The 27,658-nt window shown below is 38.7% G+C and overlaps 1 protein-coding gene across 1 annotated transcript in view; it reads left to right on the forward strand.

Moving 5' to 3' along the window:
- The window catches only part of LOC143996450 (collagen alpha-4(VI) chain-like), a 281,198-nt gene that overhangs the window by 128,040 nt on the left and 125,500 nt on the right, over positions 1–27,658 (forward strand). Inside the window, exons 10-15 of the mRNA XM_077491500.1 lie at positions 89–664; positions 4,473–5,048; positions 11,722–12,071; positions 14,630–14,708; positions 15,768–15,913; positions 16,014–16,106. Coding sequence (XP_077347626.1) covers positions 89–664; positions 4,473–5,048; positions 11,722–12,071; positions 14,630–14,708; positions 15,768–15,913; positions 16,014–16,106 — 1,820 coding nt within the window. The remainder of the gene's footprint in view (positions 1–88; positions 665–4,472; positions 5,049–11,721; positions 12,072–14,629; positions 14,709–15,767; positions 15,914–16,013; positions 16,107–27,658) is intronic.

A 27,658-nucleotide genomic window follows, 5' to 3' on the forward strand; every position in this document is an offset into this window, starting at 1 on the left:
CTAAAGACTTTAGAAATGGCCATATCATGGAAATCTCAGTTATAATGATAATGAATGACTAATGAATATATTATGTTGTGTTTTGCAGCATGTAAAAGGACAGAGGTTGCAGACATCATATTTTTAGTGGACGCCTCCTCAAGCATCACCGTTTCGCAATTCAAAATTATGCAAAGGTTTATGGAAGCTGTAGTAAATGACTCCATGGTTGGGAAAGAACATGTCCAGTTTGGTGTTGTGACCTATGGAACAACATCTGAAGAACAATTTGCTTTGAATGCTTATTCCTCCAAATCTGAGGTCCGCAAGGCTATATATTCTTTGAAACGAGCAAAGGGATATACATATACTGCAACAGCTTTAATGTACACCCAAGAAAGGTTTAATCCAATTCATGGTGGTCGTCCTGGAGTTGCACGGATGATAATTCTCATTACCGATGGGGAAACAACTCTTGCAGACAGACCAAAATTAGATACAGTACCTCAATCTTTAAGAAATGATGGTTTTATAATCTTTGCTGTTGGAGTTGGTGGAGCCAAACGAGCAGAGCTTGAGAAAATTGCTGGACAGCCAGATAGATGGTTCTTAGTAGATAATTACACTAGCCTGGAAGCTTTGCATGAAAATATAACACATATTGTTTGTGATCAGTCTAAACCAGGTAAGTAAATTGCATAATCTACATGAAAGAATGTTATTACATTGTATATTTTTTTCTCATATGTAGCTTTATTTATTTTTCTGTTAAAAAACTTTGGACGGTGGCTGTACAAAAGTACACAACTTAGCAATACAAAAACTTGCAAGTCTCTGATTTGATGTCACACCTTAAATGGTAACTCCACCTTTGTGGAAATAATATAGCATTCGAACCCGGGCGTGGGTTAGCCAGTGTATTAGCTGATTATAATAAACCAATCCCTCCCATTTAGATTGAGTCTACAAAGGACCTGGCGAAACAAACAGCTACAGTACTTCTTTAGAACATCCTTAGTGATTTGTCTCAACAATTTGGCAGTCTAGTTCTTTTTAGTAGGTGAAGCCTTTGGGGCTTTCATGTTGCTCATGACAGGTTTCCTTTAAACAGGCGTAAGTTTAAACAAAAATATCCTTTTGTGTGAATCTGGTATTTTTTCATATGGTTTAGTCTAGGTTCACACTGCATCTGATTTTGATCCAACCTTCAGTGCAATTGTGTGATGAAGCTTAGAAGCTACTTGGATGTGCTTTGCATATTCTATGGGACCAGAATTGAGCTGGAATCGTACCAAAGTAGCACAGGACCCTTTTCCAAAATCGCGTTGAATTTATGTGAACAGGCACCATTAAAAATAATGTGATTTCCATTGCCATGCAATTCTGTGCCACTCAAGTCACATATGAAATGGCAAAAGTGTGAACTAAGGCCTGGTTCACACTTGTTCCACAAAAGAAGGCATTACTAAAGAATGCTAATCATAAGTAATGATGCTTAGTTTTTGATTTATCAGAAAGATGTGAAGGTTATGTCAATTTTTTGGGTTTGTATTCTCACCTAAGCAGCTATTATACAAAAACTATGTTTTTTCCTTATATGTTTTCAAATGCCCAAACTATATAGTACCTGTTGTAGTGAAGTTTATATAAGACTGGGATTTGCCATAAGATTTTTACACATGGAAGAGTATCACTTACTTGAACTCTCATAGGCTGCTGTGTTGTAGTGGGGTGTTGTAGTGGGGCTCTAAGTACTGCTTTTCCTAAAATGATTGTAAACTGCAGCCATATGGTGGATATATGGTTTAAAACCTGCATCAGTGGCAGTACTCAGTAGTAAAATCTGCCTAATTAATTTTTGAATTTTCAAGGTCATCATTAACCACTTCAACCCCCTTAATGACCAGGCCATTTTTTGTTACACAGCACAGTGTTGCTTTAACTAACAATTGCGTGGTCGTGCTACACTGTACCCAAATAAAATTGATGTTCTTTTTTTCCCCACAAATAGAGCTTTCTTTTGGTGGTATTTGATCACCTCTGCAGTTTTTTTTTTTGCTCTAAACAAACAAGACTGACAATTTTGAAAAAAAAACTATATTTTTTACTTTCTGCTAAAAAAACATTCCCAATACAATAAAAAAAATCTAATGTCTTTATCAATTTAGGCCAATATGTATTCTGCTACCTATTTTTGGTAAAAAAAAATACCAATAAGCGAATATTGATTGGTTTGGGCAAAAGTTATAGCATCTACAAACTATGAGAATGATGGACTTTTTTAAAATTGTTTTTACTAGTAATGGCCGTGATCAGCGATTTTTGGTGGGACTGCGACATTGTGGCAGACAAATCTGAAACTAATATCATTCTTGAATGTGTGCGCTGTAATATGTTTTGTAAAATATGAAACTAAGTGATGCTTTTTGTAGCAATACAGTGATCAATGCTAAAAAATGCACTGTCACTGTATAAATGACACTGGCAGGGAGTTAACATCAGAGGCAATAAAGGGGTTAAGTGTGCTCCTAGGGAGTGATTTCTAACTGTATGGGGGATGGATGCACTTAAGGAAAAGAGAGATACATTTTTCAGCTTAGCTAAAACACAAGATCTCTCTTTTACACTCTGACAGAACAGTGGTCTGGCTTGTTTACATAGGCAGACCGCTGTTCTTTCTTCCTTCTGAATAATCGGTGGGTCCCAGTGGCAATCATGGCTGCCGGACCCGCCAATTGGCTCCTGCTGTGTTCAATTACAGGTGGAGCGGTCTGCTCCACGTGTGCCCCCTGGATCTCGTGCACAGTATATATGCAGTGGGCGACCCGGAACTGTTTAAAGCCCAATTCCAGCCAAAACATATTTCATTGTTGTACAGTATAGAACAGGAAAGGGTTGATCTCTCTATAGATATTATAGCTTTCTTTGTCCCTATTTTCGGAGATTCACCACATTATGCAGGACAGGATGTAATGGGAAATCTTTCCAACAAGGACAAACACATAATTTAACCCTGATTACAGTCAGGAAGGGTTAAATCTTCTGACAATGCTTTTATTGCTGTCTGTGCCTTCCTGGTGTAGTGACATCTGCCACCTCCATTTCTAATATTGAATCCAAGAACGTGATATAAAGGGATTCAAAGATAAAAAAAAAAAACCTCACAGGAATTTTAAATCTTACCCATTCTACCTAAAACTTTAACCACTTTCCATCCAGCAACATACCCGTATGTTACTGGATTTCAGGGGTTGTACTAGGATGATACCTGCAGTCAGTTCTCTTGTAATAGCAGTCTGAGTGGCTTACTAGCTGCTCGATTGCTATTACAGGCAGCGGGAGGGGGCATCCCCCTCCCCTCCCACCACCTACCGCTGCTATCTCGGGTTCTCCTGCCCCACCAAGAGACCTGAGGGACCAGCCAGGTAGTCCACCAGCTGGTTGGACAGCCAAGCAAAGCTGGGATCATGTGACATGACATCATTTCTGGTTTGCTTGGAAACCATCGGTGCCAGTTTTTAAAAATGTAAAGCATTCAAAAGCACAGATCTTGGTGTTTTGAATGCTTTTAAGTGCAGAGGAGGAATTTGGGGTCTTATAGATCTCTCAGATCTCTCCATAAAGAGTACCTGTCACATGCCTATTGCTGTCACAAGGATGTTTACATTCCTTGTGACAGCAATAAAAGTGATAAAAAAACTAAAAGAAAAATAAAGCAACAGTGTAAAAAAACGAATAATAAAAAAAAAAATTAAAGTACCCCCTGTCCTCATGTGCTTGCATACAAAAAGGCCAATGTGCGTGTTGGTCATGCACGCAAACAGTGGTAATCCCACACATGAGGTATCACCGTGAATCTCAGCTCATGGGCAGTAATTCTAGCACCAGACCTACTCTGTAAATCTAAAGTGATAACTTGCAAACGCTTTTAAAGTGTTGCCTATGTATAGTACAATTTAGATCGTTTGTCCCCATTGCAAGGCCATGCGCAATTTTAAAGCATGATGTTTGGTATCTATTTACTCAGCATAACATCATCTTTTATATTATATAAAACAATTGAGTCATGTATTGTGTTTTTTGGATAGAAATTTTTAAAAATAGGCATTATTTCCCCAAAAATGCCATTTGAAAAAGCACACTAATACCGTATAACATAAATAATTTCAAAACCTACCAATTTGATCTCTAAGGCCTGTTATTTAAAAAAAAACCTTTAATGTTTGGGGGTTCTAACAATTTTCTAGCAAAAAATACTGATTGATACATGTGAACAAAAAGTGCCAGAAAGGGCCCGTTCTGGAGGTGGTTTAAAATGTCTGGAATTAGGCTTTAAGGAGAGAAACATTGGTTATCTACACAAATATAAACTCGATTCTTAAAACTTCGCAGTACATCCTTATCTATTAGTACCCATGTGGTAAACAAGGAAATGCACGTTTTGTGTTTAGATTTATTATATAAAAAGTCAAGTTTTTCTTTTGTCTTTTCAGCTTGTGATCATCAACAGCTTGATCTTGTGTTTTTGATTGATGGTTCTGCAAGTATTAGCCAAAATGACTTTGAAATATCAAAGGCTTTCATGAAAGACGTAGTAGACAGCTTCACTATTGCAGAGGACAGAGTACGAATTGGTGTGGCCCAGTACAGCGAGTACCCCCAGAAAGAATTTTTCTTGAATGAGCACTACTCAAGTTCAAAAATGAAAGATAATATTGACCAGATTGCTCAGCTGAATCAAAATACCTACACAGGAAAAGGCCTGAAGTTTGTCAAACAGTTTTTTGATCCTACCAATGGAAGTCGCAAAAACCAAAATGTTTATCAGTATTTAATAGTAATGACTGATGGTGAGTCACATGATACAGTAGATCAAGAGGCTGCTGAACTGAGGAGCAATGGAATTACAATCTTCTCTATTGGAATTGGTCTCAAAAACAGCTTTGAGCTTATCCAGATTGCTGGGGATCCACAAAATGTTTTTATGGTTGAAAACTATAATGTCCTTGACTCAATCAAGAGGCAAATTGTGTCTCAAGTATGCGAACCAAAAGAAGACCCTTCCATAGGTAAGGATTATGTGCTATATAATTTACAGAAGGTATTAGGATGCTTCCTCTTCCTATTTTGCCTGTGAGATGTAGAAGTACCGGCAATAAAATGAGTTCTCAGCTCCTCCTGTGTGAGTTTGCATTTGTTGCATTTGAGTTTTTGTTTTTGGATTAAAAGGAAAGTGAGGATTTCCAGAGCATTATGGTTATTTGTAAACATGAGTCTGTCCCTACAATAAAAGAAAAAAATCAGTCTGTAAAATAATATGCTTAGGCCGCGTACACACGGGCGGACTGTTCGTCCAACTTTGTCCGCTGAACAGTGTTTGGGCGGACAGTCCGCTCGTGTGTGGGCTTTCAGCGGACAGTTTCAGCGGACAGTTTGACGAACAAGGTTTTACGGAATTTCCGAAAAACTGTCCGCTGAAACCTTGTTTCAGCGAACAGTCCGCTCGTGTGTAGGCTTGTTCGTCAAACTAAGTTCCGCGCATGCTCAGAAAGGATTTACACGCCGAAAGTTATAATGCAGTGTATAGGACGTCGTATTTTTCGTCCCGTCGTACGTGCCGTTCACGTCATCGCGCACGGTTTCAGCAAACTGTTCGTTCGTCGTGTGTGGCCATGTCCGTCCATGCTAATTTTGAGCGGACTGTTTGCCGAAACTGTTTGACGGACAAAGTTGGGCGAACAGTCCGCGCGTGTGTACGCGGCCTTAGTATTTTTTTTTTCCATATGGTGGTGGAAATGTCAGGATGGACAACAGTGTTCAGAAGGGGCCAAGTATCTGACATGCAAGAAGTGTTGGATTCCAGTTGCACCCATAGCTCATCAATAGAGCAAAGTTGACTCACCAAATGCTAGGAAGGTATATATTAAACATGCTCTTTAATTGGCCGGTTGTGATTGATAGATTTTTTTAAATGTAGCAACAGGGTCACTTAAATGAGAGAGCACTGTAGAAGATTTGCCACTCACTGAAGATCCATAGACCCATTTGAACAGAACAGAACAAAATAGGCATAAAAATGTAGAGAAAAGATATGGGTTTCTCTGACTCATGTTTTATCCTAATCTGAGTTTTAGCTATTTAGCTCTTAAAACAATGGTCTTCTTCAACAAAGCAGCTAAGAATAGATATGTAAACATTTGAAAGGGCACCTGGAGCTCTACTTGCTTTATGTTGTAAACATGATATATTCATATGCAAAATTCATGATAATAATTAAGAGAAAATAAAATGTTCACTTTTTAGTTGTGGAGATAATAAATAGACCAAAAGCATACAAAAACAAAATATATACAAATTATAGACTGTTTCATTTAGGCAGTCTGCAATGGCTAATATTGCCATTTGGTACACTCACAAACATTGTTGCAAAGTTTAAATACCCCCCCCCCCCCAGTATGACCAGCATTACAGGCAGAAACTAAGGTGTGTGCTGTTTTTAAACAAATTTAAATCTGACATATGTCCATGCTATATACATATTGTAAATATTAAATGCATTACCAATGGGGTCAGCTATAACTCTACAGCTGTTTTTTCAACTAGGTTTCAAAAAGTTTAGAAATCCTAAATTTTCTTTTATTTTTGCTTAGCTTATCTTATTCACCTTTTATATGCATTTGAGCTGTTGGTGGAATAAGCATGCTTACTGTGTTATTTTTGGATGTGTAATACCATATGCTTTTGTTTAGAATGTGCTAAATACATGTGCTAGAGGTAAGTGCACTATTTACTTTACTAGGTGAATATTCTCTTCTCCTTTAGTAAGGCAATTGTGATTTAAAAAGATTGTGTATGTTTTCACATGCAGAATATAAAAATACACTAGGTGGTGCCAAAACTGTGCTGTGACATTGCCTTTTGTAAATCGAATTAACATCTATTTCAGAGTTCTTGCATTGCCTTTCAGTATCCGTAAAGTTTATTTTTTGAGAACCTGTGTAGCATATACAAAATTGAACAATGGCAAAAAAAATTATGTATTAGGAACTAATAATTAAAGCCCTGCTAGATCACTTTAGGTTGGTCCCCTTTGCAAGTATAGCTAAGTAAAATATTAACATATAAATATTAAGTGCCTATACTGTTTAAAATTCACTTAAATACTTACAAAAGAAAAAACAATCACTCAAAAAGAGTGTGTGTCCTCTATGGGACTTTACATTTGGTTGCTGGTACTCAATATTAGTACGAGAGTAAAGAACGAATTTCTTAAAAAATATATTTATTTATTGTTGAAAGCTATAAAATTACTATGACTTATACCAAAAACATCTAAAATGGATGCACATTGAGGATGTTGGAAATATACACAAGATATTAAACCAATTCTATCAGAAAATAATAATACACAGTAGAAATAACCCAACGTTTCAAGATGTTTTGGAAGTAAAACTCTTCTTCAGGGGTAGTGGGTTTAATCACTTCAAAGTGTGTGTCTACAATAGAACAATAGAGCAAAAAGAAAAAAGAGAACAATATCTGTAACTATGTACAGTGCAATAGGAGATCAAAATATTAACAGTGAACGTGGCCAAATTGATCAAATACATAATAACCATATTGCACAAAACGGTACATATATAGGTACTGACCATGTATATTATAGATAGAATCTCCAAGACATCTGTAGCATCCAGTGGGAGATCGATCTGCCACAGCTCCACAGGGACCAGGAGACAACAGGGACAAAGAGAGGTGGGAGTAAGGGGGTAAAAATACCAAAAGGCAGAAGAAAGCCCCCAAGATAGACCCTAGGTCCCCCAGATGGGCAGTGGGCCACAGCTGTCACAGCAGTTCCACAAAGAGCACCCCCAACAATGCACATCCCACTCCGTAAAAGGGGTAAACCAGGACCAAAAATAAAGGAAATGGTTCTCCATCTCTTCCAAGTCACTAGAAGAAATATATAAAAAGGTTGCCAGGTAACAAAATCTAGTAAGCCTCGTGGGTACATGTAAAAGAAAAAAAAATTATATACATATGTCCAATAAAACTTGGTAAGTTAAATCAAGACATACCCTCAATGCTGACTCACAGTGTATGTATCCACAGGTATAGAGAGACAGAAAGAGACCATGCTTGAGTGGTCTGATGGTAGAATGAAGGTTATAATATAACTTCCTTCAGCTATGTTAGGCTTCAGAAATCTGAAGAAATCAAACACAAAAGAGCAAAGTATTAGCTTTCCACATCAATGCTGAGCTTATATAAAGATCATAATTCGGTTAAACAGTTTTATCAGCTAATGTACTTAACAAGCTGGGTTCAGTGTCTCACACTATTCTGTGGCTTGCTGCAGGCAGGAGGAAGTGATTGCAAAGCACCTGTTTAAATACAAGTGTCATGCAGTAAAACAGCCCTGTTATAGGTTAGCTGTTATGTGAGGGAGGTATGGCAGGAGACATGCTGAAATTGGCTGGATGGCCCCCGAGTGCAGTGGTGCGGGGCGCCACCCCCCACACGCCACCCGATAGATTGCATACAGAGGCGACTTCCAATTAGGACACCGCTATGGCGTGCCTACGCCAACGCAGCTCCGTGAAAGCCGGAGCTGCATGGCACATAGGTGATGTCGCCCCGCGTCACCATCTCGCAACACAGACCCGGCGTGTCCATTGGCATGGTAACCATACATACAGACTGCCGGAAGGGAGGGAGGCCGAGTACGCCTAACAGGCACACACCTACCCACCTGTGAAGTCCCCTGATTCATCAGCAGACGAGCGAAACCAATCACCCAATTATCTGGTGGGAAAACAATTATATCAAAAAGAGGATTTTACATACATTGCAGTGATACATTGTATTACAGATTCTGAAGATACATCTTACATAGTGTGATGAAAATTAAACACCCGATAGATATAAAAAATAAATAAAAAATAAAAGTCATAATTATAAAGAAAAATTTGAAATAATCAGAAAAAAACACTGGGTACACATAAGCTCTTAATTGACAGAGGATTTCCTTTATATTTTAGAGAGAGACCAAGTGATGATTATATATTACAATTTATTTCATAGATTGTATAAGGCAATGTTCAACAAACCTATTCAAAAAGGTCCTCTCATTCAAGGGGTTCCCACTCAGACCCTCCAGATGAGAAACCCGCCAAAAAGGGCCTGTATGAAATTGCTCCATTCAGGCCAGGTGGTTTAGTCGCATTTAAGCAAAATATCCACCTCTGTTCTGACTGCAGGAGTAGTCTATTGGTGTCCCCACCCCGGAACCCCTGAATGCATCCTATCCAATATCAGGAAGGATATCTTAGGAGTAATTACATAGTGCACATCTGTGACATGTCTTCCCAATGGAAGAGTAGGATTGCATGTCTTCATTGACAAAATATGTTGGTAGGCACGACGCAAAAAAAATGGCTGGATAGTTTTTCCTACATAAAAACAAAAACAATCACACCACAGAAGATACGCGATGCCCATTGTCTAACAGTTGGCAAAATGTTTCGGGCAATATCGTTCACCATTGGAGAGTATCACATTTCGTGCCGTATTCATATAGTGGCAATACAAATTTTACAAAAAGCCTCTTAAATACTTGCCAGTACTAAAAATATTTGTTGATCCTGCCAGAAATTTACTAGGATGCTAACTTCCTGTTGTAAGCTGGCAAAACTGCCACTGCTGCACTTGCAAGATAGGGAAAATCAGCAAGCAGCTGGTAGAAGGGAGCAGTGAATGCTGGGAATGTAATCAATGGAAATTAGGTTAAGAGAGGAGAATGTGTTGATAGTTCAGCAGGGCTGGCAATGCTGCTTGGGATTTCATTGTACAAAACGTGGTGTTATCAGCCCATTAAAGGAAAATAGAGCCTGTCTGCATTTCAGGCAGGATCATTGTTTTTTTTGTTTTTAGTACATGCAATGTTTTTAACTATTTCAGCCCTGTAAGAATTTACCCCCTTCCTGACCAGGCCATTTGTTTGCGATGTGGCACTGCGTTGCTTTAACTAACAATTGTACCCAAACAAAATTGATATCCTTTTTTTCCAACAAATAGAGCTTTTTTTTGGTTGTATTTGATCACCTCTGCGGTTTTTATTTTTTGCGCTATAAACAAAAAATAGTGACAATTTAGAATAAAAACGCAATAAGCGTATATTGATTGGTTTGCGCTAAAGTTATAGCATCTACAAAATTAGGGGATAGATTTATGGCATTATTATTATTATTTTTTTTACTAGTAATGGGAGTGATCAGTGATTTTTATCTTGACTGCGGCATTGCGGCGGACACTTTTGACACTTTTTTGGGACCAGTGACATTTATACAGTGATCAGAGGAGGGGTTGACACTAGGGGGCAATCAAGGGGTGAACTGTGTTCCCTATATGTGCTCTAACTGTGGGGGGTGGGATTGACTAGGGGAGGAGACCAATCGGTGTTCCTACCTAGTATGCTAAGATTTACTTTAGATGCTAATCTATACAAATCAATGTAAAGAAAATAGAGCTGTTCCTACAACAATTACCTATCAAAAATCAGTTGCTTTTACTGTGTGCTGTCATTTCCCTATACTTTCTTATTCAGAGAGGCAGCTTGTAGGCAGATGGAACATTGTTTGACATTGCCTAAAAAAGGCATAAAAGCAGTCTCTCAGGAGTGCCACCATCCTCATTGCAGGATGGTGGCACTCCTGCACCTGGGGGATGTCAGAGAAGGGACCATTGGAAGCCTATGGCATATTGAGATTATGAGCAGCATGCCCTAACATTGAGTACACCACAGCACACTTTCTGGAACTGTAAGAGGAAAGCTTAAAGTTAAAGAACCACAGTTAGCCACAGAGTAAGTGGTGGTTGGAGGAATAGAGTCACCCTCCTGTCGGAGAGAGATGCCACCCCCAGGTAACACATCAGGACAGGTAACTCAAACCCCATTGTTACATGGGCCCCAAGTGTTCATATTTATTTTGCGAGCTCTAAACTGAATCATGTGTAAGACTTAGGCCTATGCATATGTTTACTTTGGTTGCAAAGGGGTTAAAGAACTGTGAACAGGATGATGGCCTATGGTCTACATCCAAACATGTGGTCAGAGTGTGAGATTGGCAGAAGAAACAGCCACATGACTGATGCTCTGTTTGTTAGGTGGGATACACTGTTGCATGTGCTTTTCAAGTACATGGTATAGAGTGGCACCACCTACAAGCTGATCATCCATCTTCAGCATTGCCACTCTCACTGTGTATGCTCCATTTTCCCCTGGTTTGAAGCTGTGTTCTGCTTTGATCCCAAATGCGATATGAAACAACACATCCCTGACGTTCCTTTAGATATGCATCTTGCTTCCTGCTGGCTGCTGGATGTTGCAGACATTAGCTGTGCAATCAGTTGCAGAAGCTTGTCTAAAAGAATATAATCATAAAACTGATAAGCAGATTTTACAGCAAAATACCATCCCCCAGTGGCCAGCAGAGAGGAGCATGCAAGTCTAAAAGAATTCTAGGGATGTGTTCTTTCACATACGGCTTGGTCCAAGACACTTTTCTGAATCAATCCTTTGTTCCCCATTTCCATTTTTTTTATTCTGCATAATTTTCCTACAGAAGCCCATTCTTTGGCTAAATTCTATTTTTTCTCAGTATTTCATATATGATCCTCACTAAATGTAATTACCCTAGTTGTTTTCTTAATGATACTAACTTCAACATTTGTGTGTTACAGGTTGCAGCATAGACATCACAGTGTCTGTTGACTACTCAAGAAGAATTAGACCATCCACCACATCTGTTCTGCAACAAAAACTTAACCGCTTCCTCCCTGAAGTGTTACAGCATGTGTCTACCCTGAGCAACCTGAGCTGTACCTCTGGGTCACCAGTAAACGTGCAATTTAGATATGCTGTTCCCAGACAGGACTCTACATTTCAATTTGATTCTGATTTTGACAAATATAATGAAGACATTCTTAGGAAGTACATTGAAGTTCAGTCAACAGTTGACAGCTTTTTAAATGTCCAGTTCTTGGAATCACTTTGGAAAAAAATGCAGACTTTGACTACACAGAAAACAAAAGTGAGTACTGTTTTCTAAGGACTGTTTGTACATTGTTTAAAGTGAAACATTGAGATGTAATGATATACTGGAATAGTGCAATTAGCATAAAAATATAACTACTGCCGTTAATAAGCTTTCTTTAAGGTGATTGTTTCTAGGTTTGAAAAATGCATGTTGGGAGAACTATATTATTAACTTGCTTCAGTCAACACAAAGGGGTTGATTTACTAAAACAGGAGAGTGCAAAATCTGGAGTAGCTGTGCATGGTGGTCAATCAGCCTCTAACTTCTAACCTCTACTTGTTCAATTAAGCTTTGACAACAAAACCTGGATATTGATTGGTTTCTAAGCAGAGCTGCACCGGATTTGGCACTCTGCGGTTTTATTAAATCAACCCCTAAGCATTTCTTCAGTCAACACTTCACTAGTGATCACTGACTGGGATTGTATTAGCACTCTGGCTTTCTGGTAATTCACAAGGTAAGAGGCATCAGAAGTTGACTGAGACAGGCTTACACACAGCAGAGAACAATATCTCTAGAGCTAGGCCCATTTTTCTGAAATTGGGTATTCACTTATTCCTTAGTAACAGCCAATGATGGAATCACCGAATAGCAATGGATATTGGTTTGGCAGGAGTTTTTAAAAATGTAGATCTTATTTCATATGAGGCACTTATATGTATGTGGATTAGACAGCAGAAAAGTAAGGTAAAAATACAAATACTTGAACAAAACATATATACCATCCAGGTGCTTATTTAAACTGATGCATCTTTCAGCTGATTTTTGTCACAAATCAGAATAACATAAAAGGCAATAAAATTCAATAAACATGAACATCGAATGGATCTAATGGATAAGTAAAAAAAAAAAAAAAAAAAATTGGACTAATAACAGATCAAGAAATAAATGAAAGCCATTCACAAGTCATTTAAAAATCATGTAATTTGGAGACTATAAATAAAGCAGGAAATAAGAGTATAAATCCATTCTCAGTACTTTGCTAAGAGTTAATAGCATAACAAGAGATGGTGTTTTCACATCTATTATATTCTTGTTCACTGCTAGTTATACCACTAGTTATGCCATTATACTATATAAGATAGAGTGTATTCATGGAGGGGAGACTATAGAATCTAAAAAAACAAAAAACAAAAAAAAAACACCTGTACATAGAGGTTAATTACACAAGTAGAGGCAGTGATCAGCTCTGTTATCAGATAATGTGCAGTTTTAAAGACAGAGTTAATAGTTAATTTAGAACACTTCCATAAATATAATCTATGATGTGGCATCATATTGACACTCACTGTCAAAAAAGCACAATAAAATGGCATACTCTTTTAGTAACCCATTTGTTTACAAATTGTCTTTGCTTTTATGTTACATTTCATTATGCTGTTGTGTTTAATGCGTTTCATGTTTACAAATACATTCCTAAAAAGTTTCCTGTATCTGTATTTGATGATTTTTGGTCATTGGTACGATCCTCCTTGTCACAATAAATTTGTCACCTAAATGTCCATACTGGCCTTAGACACAGCTATACTTAATGAAATCCCTTCAGTTAAACTGTTAAAATACTTTGCAAGCTAAACAAATCTGTTTTGAAATTGGGGATTCCAATTGCACCTTGAATATGGTATGCACATTAATATTCTGGAATTTGAATCATACTTATAAAAATGTAAACTTGGAAATGAAGAAGCCTACGCATTTACTTTTCCAGCAAAGCTTGCATATACTTGAATAGACTTTACAGATCAACTTCTTTGCTTATATTTGGTGCAATGTTACTGACCAAAAGTAGATTCTACAGACATGTCTCCTCCCCATGCTTGCCTATAATAAGGCTTCTAGTATCAAAAAAGTAGGCAAGTCTCTCTGAGCAGATGACCAAATTTGTGTACACTACTGGTAGGACAGCTATCCTGCATGTATACAATAAAGGATTGCTACTCTACAGCTATAGCCATGTTTATAGAGTACATCTGTTCATTTAGTAATTTTTACTGTCTACACCAACTCATGACACCAAGTCTGACTTGGCTCTGTCATTATTTGCTTTTGTCTCTAGATAGGTGTAACTGCTGTATAAAATCTAAGTATATCACATAGCAAAGAGAAATACATTTTGCCAGGTATATTTGTATAGTATCTGCAGCATAAAATTGCAAATTCTAAAGAAATTGCAAATCCTGTCCCTAATGCATAAATAAATATAGGAGTAACAAACACTGACTTAATGTAAACCTCTACTGTACAAAATAATCCATGTAACACTTGTTTTGTATAGCAAGTACTCTTGATGGGGTTCCTCCTAAAAGTTTCCATGCAAATTATGACTTTTTGAAAGTTTTTTTTCAAAGGGCTCACCCTCCATGTCAGGCTTAAAAGTCAGACTCTACTCCATACCAAAATCAGACACAACTTCATGCCAGATCTACCAGTTGATATTAAGAGCAGTGCATTGATTTCAGCATCTACATATTTTGTATTGTGCATTACCACAAATTTACTCTTCTGATTTATTTTAAAATTCTCCTTGAGCAAAGTACGTATTTGTTTTCTAGGTCATAATCATTTTTACAGATGGACTTGATGATTCTTTAGCAGCACTAAAGAAGACTTCAGAATCCCTTCGTAGGCAAGGTTTGTGGAAATATTCACTAAGATATACTGATTAAACAGAAGGCTATTTTGGTAGATATTTAGTTTAATTTGGGTATATTTATTAATTTACATATGACCTTTCAGTGCCATGGATTCATTATACCTATAAACTGCCCATTTCTGTCCAGGTCATTCAAAACCCCACATTAAAGTCTAATGCTATTTACTATCTATGAGACCATGTAAGATGTATAACCATATATCCAGCGCTAATGTATAGCGATTTTAGATAAAGCCATCACTACCCCCCTAAGTTTGTACTTTATTCTACCAAGTCTGGATTTATGTCAGCTTGTATTGTTATTTCTGAACATTGATGTAATGTTTAAACTTGAATAAAAATGTAAAAAAAAAAGTCTAATGCTGGGTGTAGGGTCATACAGCTTTGGCACAAGGAAGCTAATCATGATTTGCTGTATTGCAAAAGGTTTGGCCTAAGAGTATGATTATGTCACTTATTCTTGATAGACTAACAAAAAAGTGAACTAACATAAACACTGAGCAATGTGCAATGGATATACTGGGCACACAGTGCCCTGCACTGTGCTAAAGAAATGTTGAACTCTGACCTGTATGCCTGGAGCACTTTGAAGACCCCTGACAAAGACATGTCAGATGAAATGTGGCACTCTGCCAGGTTCATATTGAATCCCTTGAACAACCTGTTAAGGTCATGAAAGTATACTCTGTACTTTTCCAGAGACGTTCTGAGCACATTAAGCACTCTATAAAAAATGATTTACCAAATAAATAAATAAATAAATAAAGGCAAATAGTGGTGCTAGAAACTCATTAAAACATTAAGTGTTCTGCCAAAGACATGCTGACAATGCAAATATTTGTCTGGGACATGCTGTGTCACTATATCAATACCTTCTGTGAGGTACATTCTGAGTACAAGGAGCATCTCAGAGAAATATTGGAAACACTGGACCGCAGATGGAATGCTAATCACATCAGATTCTTTGTTTATAGACTTGCCAAGCAAATTAGACAAAAGTATATGTGAAAAAAAATATCTAACTTCTTGTTTTCCAGGTTTGGATGGTTTATTGTTGGTTGGACTGGAAGGTGTGCATAATTTTAAAGAAATACAGGAACTTGAGTTTGGAAGAGGGTTCTCCTACGAATATCCACTAAGTGTTGGAATTTATGATTTGCCGAGTATAATGCTAAAAGAAATTGTAAGTTTTATATTGAAATAAAGACATTACCTGTTCTTTTTTATTATGTATTTGTATATTTGCTTTCAAAATTATCTAACTTATATGTGTATTTTGACAGGACACAGTTGCTGAAAGAAAATGCTGCAAAGTAATTTGTAAATGTCTGGGGCAAAATGGTCCTCGTGGTCTTTCTGGCCCTCCAGGTTCAAAGGTGAGACAATTCAAAGGAAAAGATATTTATTCCTCTGAAAATAGTCCTGATTCCTGATAAAGTTGTGTTTAAATACAGCTACAATAGGTACCTGAAGCTGTATACATTGACTTACTGTAATCCTCTGCACAGTAGGACATTGACTAAAAGAGGGTCCTGCCGTTCCTTTTTCACACAGGCATCATAACTGCGTATGCTCTTAACATCGATGCATGTTAGCTCTTACTTATGTGTGTAGCCAAACTCTTTTTTAGCTGTAGCACCCTCCGAGGTGGGTGCTAGGATGAGTGTATTATACTTTTGGGTTTCTCTGCTTAACAGGGAGAGAGCTAGGTAAATTTATGTGCTGTCTGGTTAACAGAGAGCTGTGATTGGTTAGTGTTGGCTGCTGAATGTGCTCGGGTGCGGCTTATGCGGTCTGGGTGTTCCTTTGCCTAGCAACGTAGGAAGATTCTGGGCTATAGGTGGAGACTAGGCAGATAAGCAGCATAAATATGGATACAGCCCTGGGAAATTGGAAGGGAAGGTGCCCTAGGCATGCTGGGTGCCTGTATTTATGTTTGAGGAGCACATGGGCTGTGGGTCACTCCCGGGAGAGGATTACACCAGGCTGGGGGGAGAGGCTTGTGGCCATATGGCCTCAGGTGGGCAACCTGATGACCTCAAATTGCTGACGTTCAGCTTCAGATGGGAGATCTGAGAGCAGGAAGTCTACCTAGCTGGCAGACCGAAGAGTATACAGTGCATCTGATCTGGTATCACGGAGAGAGAAGGCTGCCGGTGGAGCTGCAGGAGCCTTGTGAGTACAGACTTTCTAAGGATCCTCAGACTGTTATACCCTCTTGTACTCTAAGTGAACTGAGGGCCCACACAATGAAGAAGACTGGCTAGTTTTCTTAGAGCTTGTCCAGAACTGTCCACTGTTTTATTAAGGGACATTGCTCTGTGCTGCTGTGAAGAAGTCTGCATGTGCCTTTGCAAGGACTTCAAGTACTAGTCAAGTTTTACTAGGAAATAAATTCCTTGGTGTGAATAGTTACATTTGGAGCATCCTGCTATATCCCTACTTATCCAAGTGCTCCAATAAAACAACAAAAAAAATCATAGACTGGTTATCAGAGTAATGAGCGGAAGTATGTGTGCACCTGGCTTTCGGAAATAACTTGTGCCTGGCTGCGGAGCAGGAAAGTGGGAAAGACCTGGGCAAAATACCAGCAGCTTTTGCGGGGGTAGTGCTACATAGCATTGATTGGAGTAGGAAAGAGTTAGATACCCTTACTATCTGTATCTCCTTTAAGAAGATTCATCTCTCTGTTTCTTCTGATGACTGTTGTAACTGAGACAGAAAGTAATAATGGGGAATCCAAAATGTTATAGTTGTCACCAGAACAAAAGGAGAGGTTACATCTTCCAATGGGCAAACACGCTGCAGAAATAATTGTCTAAGAGGAGATTTCCTCTCACTTGCTATTTTATCTCGAGAAGTGATGGTTGGTAAATCATATGACACATACAACAAAAAATAAATAAACTGACAGGTTTCTAACCCTTTCCTACACTATCCAAAACTGAAAAGATTTTGGGCCATAGATACACTTTTAAGCAATCTTATTCGAGGTAATATAGAAGCTATGATTGACTGACCTCTGCTATATATGCTAGTTGCCTGGATTTAATGGATTTAAAGCTAATCCAATGACTACAATACTTTCTGTGGTACACTCCTGGCACCAGAATGCAAAGCCAGAATTTAAATTTCAGTGTTCCAACCTGCCAGCTTGCTCAAGACCAGTGCCTCAAAGAATTGAAACTGAGGGAAACATGAGGTTGCCATAGTGGACCTCCATCTGGATATGCTATCTATCTGGTTATTTTCACTACTTTCAATACTTTAGGACACTTTCCTGAAACAAAAATTTAAATCAGTAATGTCAGAGTGAAGACAAAGAGCTTAACATGTTACTAACCCCACAACAGTCAAATCTGTCCATATATGCCAAAAAGCTTGCTTGTTATACTCACTGTGGAACTTAAGGGGTTAATCATTTGCATTGTGTAAAAAGGCGATTGGATCCGCTATGAACAGATCCTCCCCCTCCTGCAGGGTATCTCTTGGCAAGGCCAGATAAGACACAGTCAGGGTAGTAAAGCTGCACATTATTAGTTTGGTCTCTATTGCTGGAGAGAACAGTTCCTTGTTGAGCGGAGCTTTTCAGGTCACATGGTATCACATCACACATTTGGCCATGTATACAGATCCTAAATTACTGCTTAGTCCCTCCATTCTCCTCCATGCCAAGTAACTAAAAGGGAACACAGTGGGTGGGATGGCATATCTGTATTCATGGATGAGCCACCTTCCATAATAGCATGAGGACACAGGCTGTAGTGGAAATCTCCTCCTACCTGAACACCCAGAATTCAGGCAAACCCTGCAGTTTATCACATGTCTATGGTATAAAGATCAGCCTAAACTCCTGTAAGCTTAAGGGAATAAGGTAAAAGTTAAGCAACTATGTCTATTCCATGCACCCTAGACTAAACAAGCAATAGAGGCTTATGAATCTGGTAGGAAAAGAAGCAACCAAAAATTTATGTTTTTAACTGACTGGCGTTCAGCTTTTAAAGCCAGTGATTAAAATACTATTAGAGATAATAATAATAAAAATTGCACAAATCCAACTCAGGTGCCTATGATTATTATAGCAGCGCTACTATCATAAAGTTTATGATCAGCTTTCATGTGTATATGGTACACACAAGGAATAGGTAGTTGACAGATGATGTGAAAAAGTCCCAGAAACCTCAGATCACTATGCTATGTTACAACATTAAACACCCCACACTGAAGTCTGTGCATCACACTCCCCTTCGGGGTTCACACTCACCAGAGAGATGGATATATCAGGCATGGATTAGTAAACCACATCTCGCCTCAGCAACAAGGAAGGTGTCACAGCATATCCTAAGATCTCCACAGGTTCTCAGAGCAGAAAAAAAGGCTCCAATAGTGTAATTCCGTTTTCTCTCTTTAGTTTATTGAATAAAAGTTTTTCCATACAAATTTATCAGTCAAACCATTTAAAACTCTCTAGGCAAATGGCCGGGCATTCCCCACAACACAGGGAAGGAGTGGCTCATGTTGTATGGGAAGCAGCATCCATGCTTTCTGGTTTGTCTCTTTCTGGTCGCGGAACGCACTCGTCACATTTGGTCGTTGTTGCGACTTCCTCCGAGGGCATGGCCTTACAACATAACGTCCCGGATTTATATACCAACAGAACAGCATGAAAATGTCAATCCTACATAGGCGCACTGATTACCTGCACTATGGCAAGCAACATTCTGTTATAACAGCAACGGAGCATAGATGACTTGTACATACATTCTTAAAACATCACCTGATATCTGAAACGTTATATCAAAAAGAACAACATCTTCATGATCAATAAAATAAAAGGACAACATTCTACATAACTAATAAGGCATACCCATATCATAAGTAGTCCGTACAATAAAATACATTAAAATTTTGTTTAAAGCGGTTGTATAGTCTTTTTTTTACTTTTACCTACAGGTAAGCCTATAATAAGGCTTACCTGTAGGTAAAAAAAAATATCTCCTGAACCTGTATGGTTTCTGTATTCCCCTCGCAATGAGCCGCTGACTGCAGCGGCGCATGCACACAGAGGATTCTCAGCTGGAAGACCCTGCCGGAAAGAAATCTCCCACGCGCATGCGCGTGAGTGACAATATCGCTGCTCTGGCCACTCACAGCGCCGGAACCGCGATATCCAGAAGACAAGCCGAGGGAACATGTCAGCTCCCTCGGCGTGTATCGGGTGAGATGTCGGGGCCTCGTTCTAAGGTAAGTATTTCATAATGAGCTACTATGCGGTGCATACTAGCTCATTATGCCTTTTCCCTTACAGGTCTGAAAAAAAAAAATTCAGCAGGTTTACTACTGCTTTAAATTTGAAAAATTCATTATTAAAACCTAAAATTACTGATTAAATATAACCATCACTACTATGAATAATATAGCGATACTATGCCCATAGTGATATCAGTATGGGCTACAGTATCAAAGATCACATAATACAATTATATAATAAAATATACAGAAACATATAGAATAAATAATTAATAAAAATTGAATAAAAGGCACAAGAAATATTCAGTTACTGTATAACCTCAGAAATCACTGATAAAGCAATTAATGTCTAACTCTACGTTTAACCCTTTAGGGGAAAGTATATCAATTCAAAAAATCCAATAGGTTTCACGTTTGGAGAGTTCCCTCACCTGATTGGACCCTCTCCACACTGGTTTTACGTGATCTACTCCCCAAAACTTTAATCCCGAAGGGTCGTGATTGTGATACAGTTTAACGTGCAGTGAAACATTTTGATCTTTACATCCAAGTTTTATGTTTTGTATATGTTCCGCAATACAGACCTTGAACGGTCTTTTTGTGCGGCCCACATACATCAACCCACATGGGCATGTCAGTACATACACCACGTGCGTGACATTACACGTTATGAATTCCTTTATTTCAAATTCCCTGTGATTCACTGTTGAGGTAAATGTAACCATTCCTTTCATAGGGGTAGTCACCTCCCTGCATGCCTTGCATTTCCGGTACGCATAGCAGCCATCTTTGTCTGAGAAACTGGATGGTCTGGAGTGAGGGTCTACAATTCTCTTTACTACTCTTTCTCGCACATTAGGGGATTTTCTGTATATGAACTTGGGAGCCAAAGGTAAAACAGTCTTGAGGGTCTTATCTAGACTCAGACAATGCCAATGGGCTTTAACCCTTTCCCGCCGAGCGTACGCAGATATGCGTACTCGGCTTCCGGGGGTTATACCGGGATGATGCCCGCACCTGCATACATCATCCCGGTACCGTTTTTTGCAGCAGGCGATTGGCTATCCAGGTATAACAACCGATGCGGCTAAAAGCCGCTCGGCTGTTATGCCGGAGGAGCGGGAGGGGACGTCCCCCCCTCCCGCCGCCTCTCGCCGCTGCTACCGGTGCTCCCGTTCGATCGGGAGCACCGATTCTGTGTCCAATGCCTCCGGCTGCTGCGGAGGAACTGGAACGAAGCCGTAATCGGCTTCGTTCCAGTCTCCTCATCGTAAACACGGAAGCGACGTCATGACGTCACTTCCCGTTTACTCGGCTGCCAATGGTGCCGGTTTAAAAAAAATATCCGGTATTCAGAATCGCCGTTTTCGGCGATCTGAATACATTGAAGTGTAAAGGAGGGGTGGGGGGTCTTTTAGACCCCCGATCCCTCCATAAAGAGGACCTGTCACCACCTATTACTGTCACAAGGGATGTTTACATTCCTTGTGACAGCAATAAAAGTGATCAATTTTTTTATTTTTTAAACAATTTAGTTATTTTAAAATAAATAAAATAAATAAAAAAAAATAAAACATTTTTTAAAGTTCCCGCCGTCCCCGCGAAGCAAAGAAAACGCATACGGAAGTCGCGCCCGCGTATGTAAACGGTGTTCAAATCACACATGTGAGGTATCGCCGTGATCGTCAGAGCGAGAGCAATAATTCTAGCACTAGACCTCCTCTGTAACGCTAACCTGGTAACCGTAAAAAAAATTTTAAGCGTCGCCTATTGAGATTTTTAGGTACCGTACTTTGTCGTCAATCTACAAGTGCGCGCAATTATAAAGTGTGACATGTTTGGTATCTATTTACTCGGCGTAACATTATCTTTCACATTACGCAAAAAAATTGGGCTAATTTTACTGTTTTGTTTTTTATATTCATGAAAGTGTCCCTTTTGCCAAAAAGTTGCGTTTAAAACACCACTGCGCAAATACCGTGTGACATAAAATATTGCAACAATCGCCGTTTTATTCTCTAGAGTCTCTGCTAAAAAAATATATATAATGTTTGGGGGTTCCAAGTAATTTTCTAGCAAAAAATATAGATTTTAACTTGTAAACACCAAATTCCAAAAATAGGCTTAGTCATGAAAGGGTTAAATATAGACATTCATGGTCTGTTTGTGTCCTGGCCACTGTTGTATTCCTCAAACACTCCTCACGTGGCATATCCTTTATCTCATTAATGACCACATCCAGTCTCTGAGTGTCTAGAATTCACTGTAATTTTATAGAGACTGAAATACTCTATTGGCTTAGAGTATTAGCCCACGTACACACGGTCGGAGATTTTGGCAACCAAATCCGTCGGATTTTGCCTGTCGGATTTAGTCCGACGGATTGTGTCCGAAACTGTTGCATACACACGGTCGGGCCAAGTTGGCGAAAAATCCGATCTTTCAGAACGTGATGACGTAATTTCGTTACGATGGGACTACATTCAGGCTAGTAGCCAATAGCTTTGATGTAGGAATTTGATCTGAGCATGCGTGGCACTTGGTCCGATGAAAAGGCTCTACACATGATCGGATTAGGTCCGTCCAGCCCAGTTGGTCGGAAAATATTTCCAACATGTTGGAAAATTGGGTCGAACGAAGATTCGGACGGAATCAGTCCGATGCATACCACACACAGTCGGATTATCTGACGACACGGTCCGATAAGACTCATTCCGACAGATTCTCCGACCGTGTGTACAAGGGCTTAGACAGTGTGACCTATAATACAACTTAAAATGACTCCAAAAAATCAACATGTTTTTGCATTGTTTCGATTTGATTTATTTTATTTGGAAAGTTCATTTAAATAAAATAGATCTAGGTAATATTAAAATGACACTTAGAACAACTGCACCTGCCATGCACTCAGCTTAGCATAAAGCTTCATTTTTCATGGTTGTACATTTTAGCAAATCATTTTTTAAGACATTTTTCTTTGGAGTTTTCTTGTTCCTGATAATTGGCTGTTTTTCTGTGTTTGGAGAGTTTTATTTCCAAACCGCACATATTTATTACATAATGCATGTAGACGTGTTGTAATCTACTAACTCATCGCAGCTGGCTTGTGTTTCTGTGCAGTGTAATACTATAAGATTAATGGAGTTATAATAAATTTATAGTGCATCCTTGTACATGTCTAAATCTGCTCGCATAGCTAGAGAGATAAGCATGTAACCATGTGAAATTCAGCCAGATGTTCTCTGTCTACAAGCGTAAGTGCAGTATTGAGTACCTTTGATAATATTTAAAGCTTTTGTCATACAGCTGGAAATATATTTGTGTATGAGTTTTTTTCTTAACTTAAAATTGGACACAAAAATGTTCAATTGAATGTATACTTTAACCTCCCTGGCGGTATGATTATTTCGGATTTTAGGTGCTGAAAGCGGTACAATTATTTTGCATGAAAATTTGACGTTTTATATTGTAGTCCTGTAATTCTTAGCAATAACTCACTTAAATCTGTCCAAACCAGAGTCTAGCAGACATCCCGGGTATGATAACGTTTGAGAAATGAAATCATAAATTATAATATAATAATAATAACTATAAATAATTATACCAAATATTAATATAACAATAATAAAAATTAATATAAGTCTCACAAAACGTTGATTCTTATTTTATAGTATAATTCAACTATCTGCATTTTTTGTCTTTGTTTCCATACACACTGTCTGATATATTATTTGATTATACTTTTCTACATAATTTATTGATATATAATGCACCTGGCACTTTTTTAATTGCACTGGTTGCACTTATGAATTTGTTTATACATTTGATGCAAATGGCTCTGTAGGGCATTTACCGATTTTGAAAGAATTACTTATTGCATATGGAAATTCTGTGTACAAGGCACTTGGCACTTTTTTAATTGCACTTTTTAATTGCACTGTTTGCACTTATGAATTTAAGTTTACACATTTGTTGAAAGGGCTCTGTATGGGCATTTACAAATTTTGAAACAATTACTAATTTCATACTGAAATATTCTGTTTGTTATTCTGTTATCACACCGATCTGTTGAGTGTAATTATTTGATTCAATACTCACTCCCAATTCATTCATTTATTTATTAATACCTTTTGTCAGTGTTATGCATCTATTTCCATTTTATTGAGCACGTGGCACTTTTTTGAATACACTTAATTTTAGAGGTCCTTAGTTGATGGTGTTGGATGCCTCCACACCTCATACTCTGCTTTATATCATTTGGTTTATTCATACAACTTAAGTCACAGCTGACTCTGTAGTGTGTTCACTTCTACTATATCAAGTTCCATTTTTTCAATCACGCCGATACTCAGCATTAGCTTCTCTTACAAGAACTATTTTGGCACGTTTGTAGTCCGGGCACAGACACCTCTGTAGTGCTTTTACTATTTTATTTATTTTAATATTATATATGTTTTTCATATTCTGCAATTTTCTATTTTTATTCCATTCCCTCTTTTTATTCCTTGGTTTTTACATTACTATTGCACCATCTAGCTGACATTTTACATTACTCTACTCCCACTCCACATAATTTTAGACATATAACTTATTAAAAAACATAGAAATTTTCTAGCCATCCTTATAACTATTAAGGACTATACACTACCTTACTCCAAACCTTCTCATCTATGAGCCAGGAAGTTAGGGCTTGGAACCAGTGTTCTGTATTAGAATAGCGCGACACCAACTACCCCCCTGTTACAATTTGCTGGATATGGTATGATCCATTCCGGTGTATGCAGCAGTTCCAAGGTCCATCACCTAATAAAGGCAGTGCAGGAATAATTACTTTACTACAATAAAAATTATTCAATAATGTAATCATATCAAAAACACTGAAATTTGCTCAGTTGCAGAATTGTCACTGTCATTACTTTTCAATATTTGATGACGGATCTCCCCACAAATCACTATCGCTCAATTCTGCGAGTGATTACAATTTAGTATCGCTTTTTTCTAGCTGGTCTATAACCATTTTTGACGTAAAGGGACAGTTTTGGTTGCTATGGACAATCTCCAGTTTCCAGGCATGAAGAACAGTTTTTATATTATAAAACTGCATGCAGGACACTGGGCAGACCACTAGGGACAAAGGGGATGTGAAATAATTACATACAGCAATGTAATCTGTAAGATTATGTATGTATGTATACTGTATGTTTCACTTTTTGAAATTGGCGCTGTTCTCCGTGCATCGCAACGCTCCCGGGTAACGGAGATCAGCTCCGTGATTAATCGAGCAGAGGACGAACCGTTCGTACAGCGGGGGGACATCGCTGGGTCCAGGGGACAAGGTAAGTAAACCTCCTGCATTCAGCGATGCCGTCCCGAGTCTGGCTCGGGGTTACCGCTTTTGGTATAAAACTTCCACCCCGAGCCAGACTCAGGAATACCGCCAGGGGGGTTAATGGCCACACAGTATACAGTGGGGACGGAAAGTATTCTGACCCCCTTAAATTTTTCACTCTTTATTATATTTCAGCCAGTTGCTAAAATCATTTAAATTCATTTTTTTTCTCATTAATGTACACACAGCACCCACATTGACAGAAAAACACAGAATTGTTGACACTTTTGCAGATTTATTAAAAACGAAAAACTGAAATATCACATGGTCGTAAGTATTCAGGCCCTTTGCTCAGAAGCCCCCTTTTGCTCTAATACAGCCATGAGTCTTTTTGGGAAAGACGCAACAAGTTTTTCACACCTGGATTTGGGGAGCCTCTGCCATTCCTTCTTGCAGTTCCTCTCCATTTCTGTCAGGTTGGATGGTAAACATTGGTGGACAGCCATTTTTAGGTCTCTCCAGAGATGCTCAATTGGCTTTAAGTCAAGGCTCTGGCTATGCCATTCAAGAACAGTCACAGAGTTGTGAAGCCACTCCTTAATTATTTTAGCTGTGTGCTTAGGGTCATTGTCTTCTTGGAAGGTAAAACTTCGGCCCAGTCTGAGGTCCTGAGCACTCTGGAGAAGGTTTTCATCCAGGATATCCCTGTACTTGGCCGCATTCACCTTTCCCTCGATTGCCACCAGTCGCCCTGTCCCTGCAGCTGAAAAACACCCCCACAGCATGATTTTGCCACCACCATGCTTCACTGTTGGGACTGTATTGGACAGGTGATGAGCAGTGCCTGGTTTTATCCAGACATACCGCTTAGAATTAAGGCCAAAAAGTTATATCTTGGTCTCATCAGACCAGAGAATCTTATTTCTCACCATCTTGGAGTCCTTCAGGTGTTTTTTTTTAGCAAACGCCATGAGGGCTTTCATGTGTCTTGCACTGGGGAGAAGCTTCCGTCGGGCCACTCTGCCATAAAGTCCCGACTGATGGAGGACTGCAGTGATTGTTGACTTTCTACAACTTTCTCCTATCTGCATCTCGGGAGCTCAGCCACAGTGATCTTTGGGTTCTTCTTTACTTTTCTCACCAAGGCTCTTCTCCCGGTAGCTCAGTTTAGCCGGACAGCCAGCTCTAGGAAGCGTTCCGGTCGTCCCAAATGTCTTTTATTTAAGGATTATGGAGGCCACTGTGCTCTTAGGAACCTTAGGTGCAGCAGAAATGTTTTTGTAACCTTGGCCAGATCTGTGCCCTTGCCACAATTCTTTCTCTGAGCTCTTCAGGCAGTTCCTTTGACTTCATGTAAGGACTTATATACACAGGTGTGTGTCTTTCCTAATCAAGTCCAATCAGTATAATCAAACACAGCTGGACTCAAATGAAGGTGTAGAACCATCTCAAGGATGATCAGAAGAAATGGACAGCACCTGAGTTAAATATATGAGTGTCACAGCAAAGGGTCTGAATACTTAGGACCATGTGATATTTCATTATTTTTTTTTTTTTTTATAAATCTGCAAAAATGTCAACAATTCTGTATTTTTCTGTCAATCTGTGCTGTGTGTACATTAATGAGGAAAAAATTGAACTTAAATGATTTTAGCAAATGGCTGCTATATAACAAAGAGTGAAATATTTAAGGGGGTCTGAATACTTTCTGTCCCCGCTATATAATCCTACCTTATGCGCCTAGATATTACTTTCTAAAAGTAGTGATGACATGATCTCTAGGCTGCAAATAGACTGTGGATAGTACCCCCTGGGTCTACAGACTGCATGTAGAAAACTACAGGGGGGGCAAATAAGAGACCAGACAGTGTGCCGAGAGAGAGAACAGCAGTGCCTGGCTTTTATTACAAAATATTTCTGCAAAGACAAACTGCAGAAGTTAGTTCATGCTGGATCACTGCATAGACCTGGTGAAGATACACAAACAACAAAATTCAAGTAACATTTCACATGGTCTTTGTATTTGGTCAATGTATACTTAGCTTGTATTTCAGCTTTAAAGGTTATGTGTGTTTAAATTTAATGCATGCCGGTATTAACTTATAGAACTATGGGGGCAATTCACTAAGGTTTACTGCATGCTCGGTTACTCATTTGCATAAATGATTGCATGCTGTAAATTAAGTCCAATTCATAAAAAATAACTGCAAAAAAATGTGGCAGTAAATGTTGCTTTAAAAGGGTAGTAAATTACTGAAAAAAACAATAAAAACCTGCAGGGCAGCAGCATAATGTGCTAGTATGTATCAAATACTAACACCTTAAGAAATACTCGCCTTATAATGAAGC

This window comes from Lithobates pipiens, unplaced genomic scaffold (genome assembly GCF_037356315.1).
Source record: "Lithobates pipiens isolate NorthernLeopardFrog02 unplaced genomic scaffold, aLitPip1_a1.2 Scaffold_19, whole genome shotgun sequence".
In the NCBI taxonomy this organism is placed as follows: domain Eukaryota; kingdom Metazoa; phylum Chordata; class Amphibia; order Anura; family Ranidae; genus Lithobates; species Lithobates pipiens.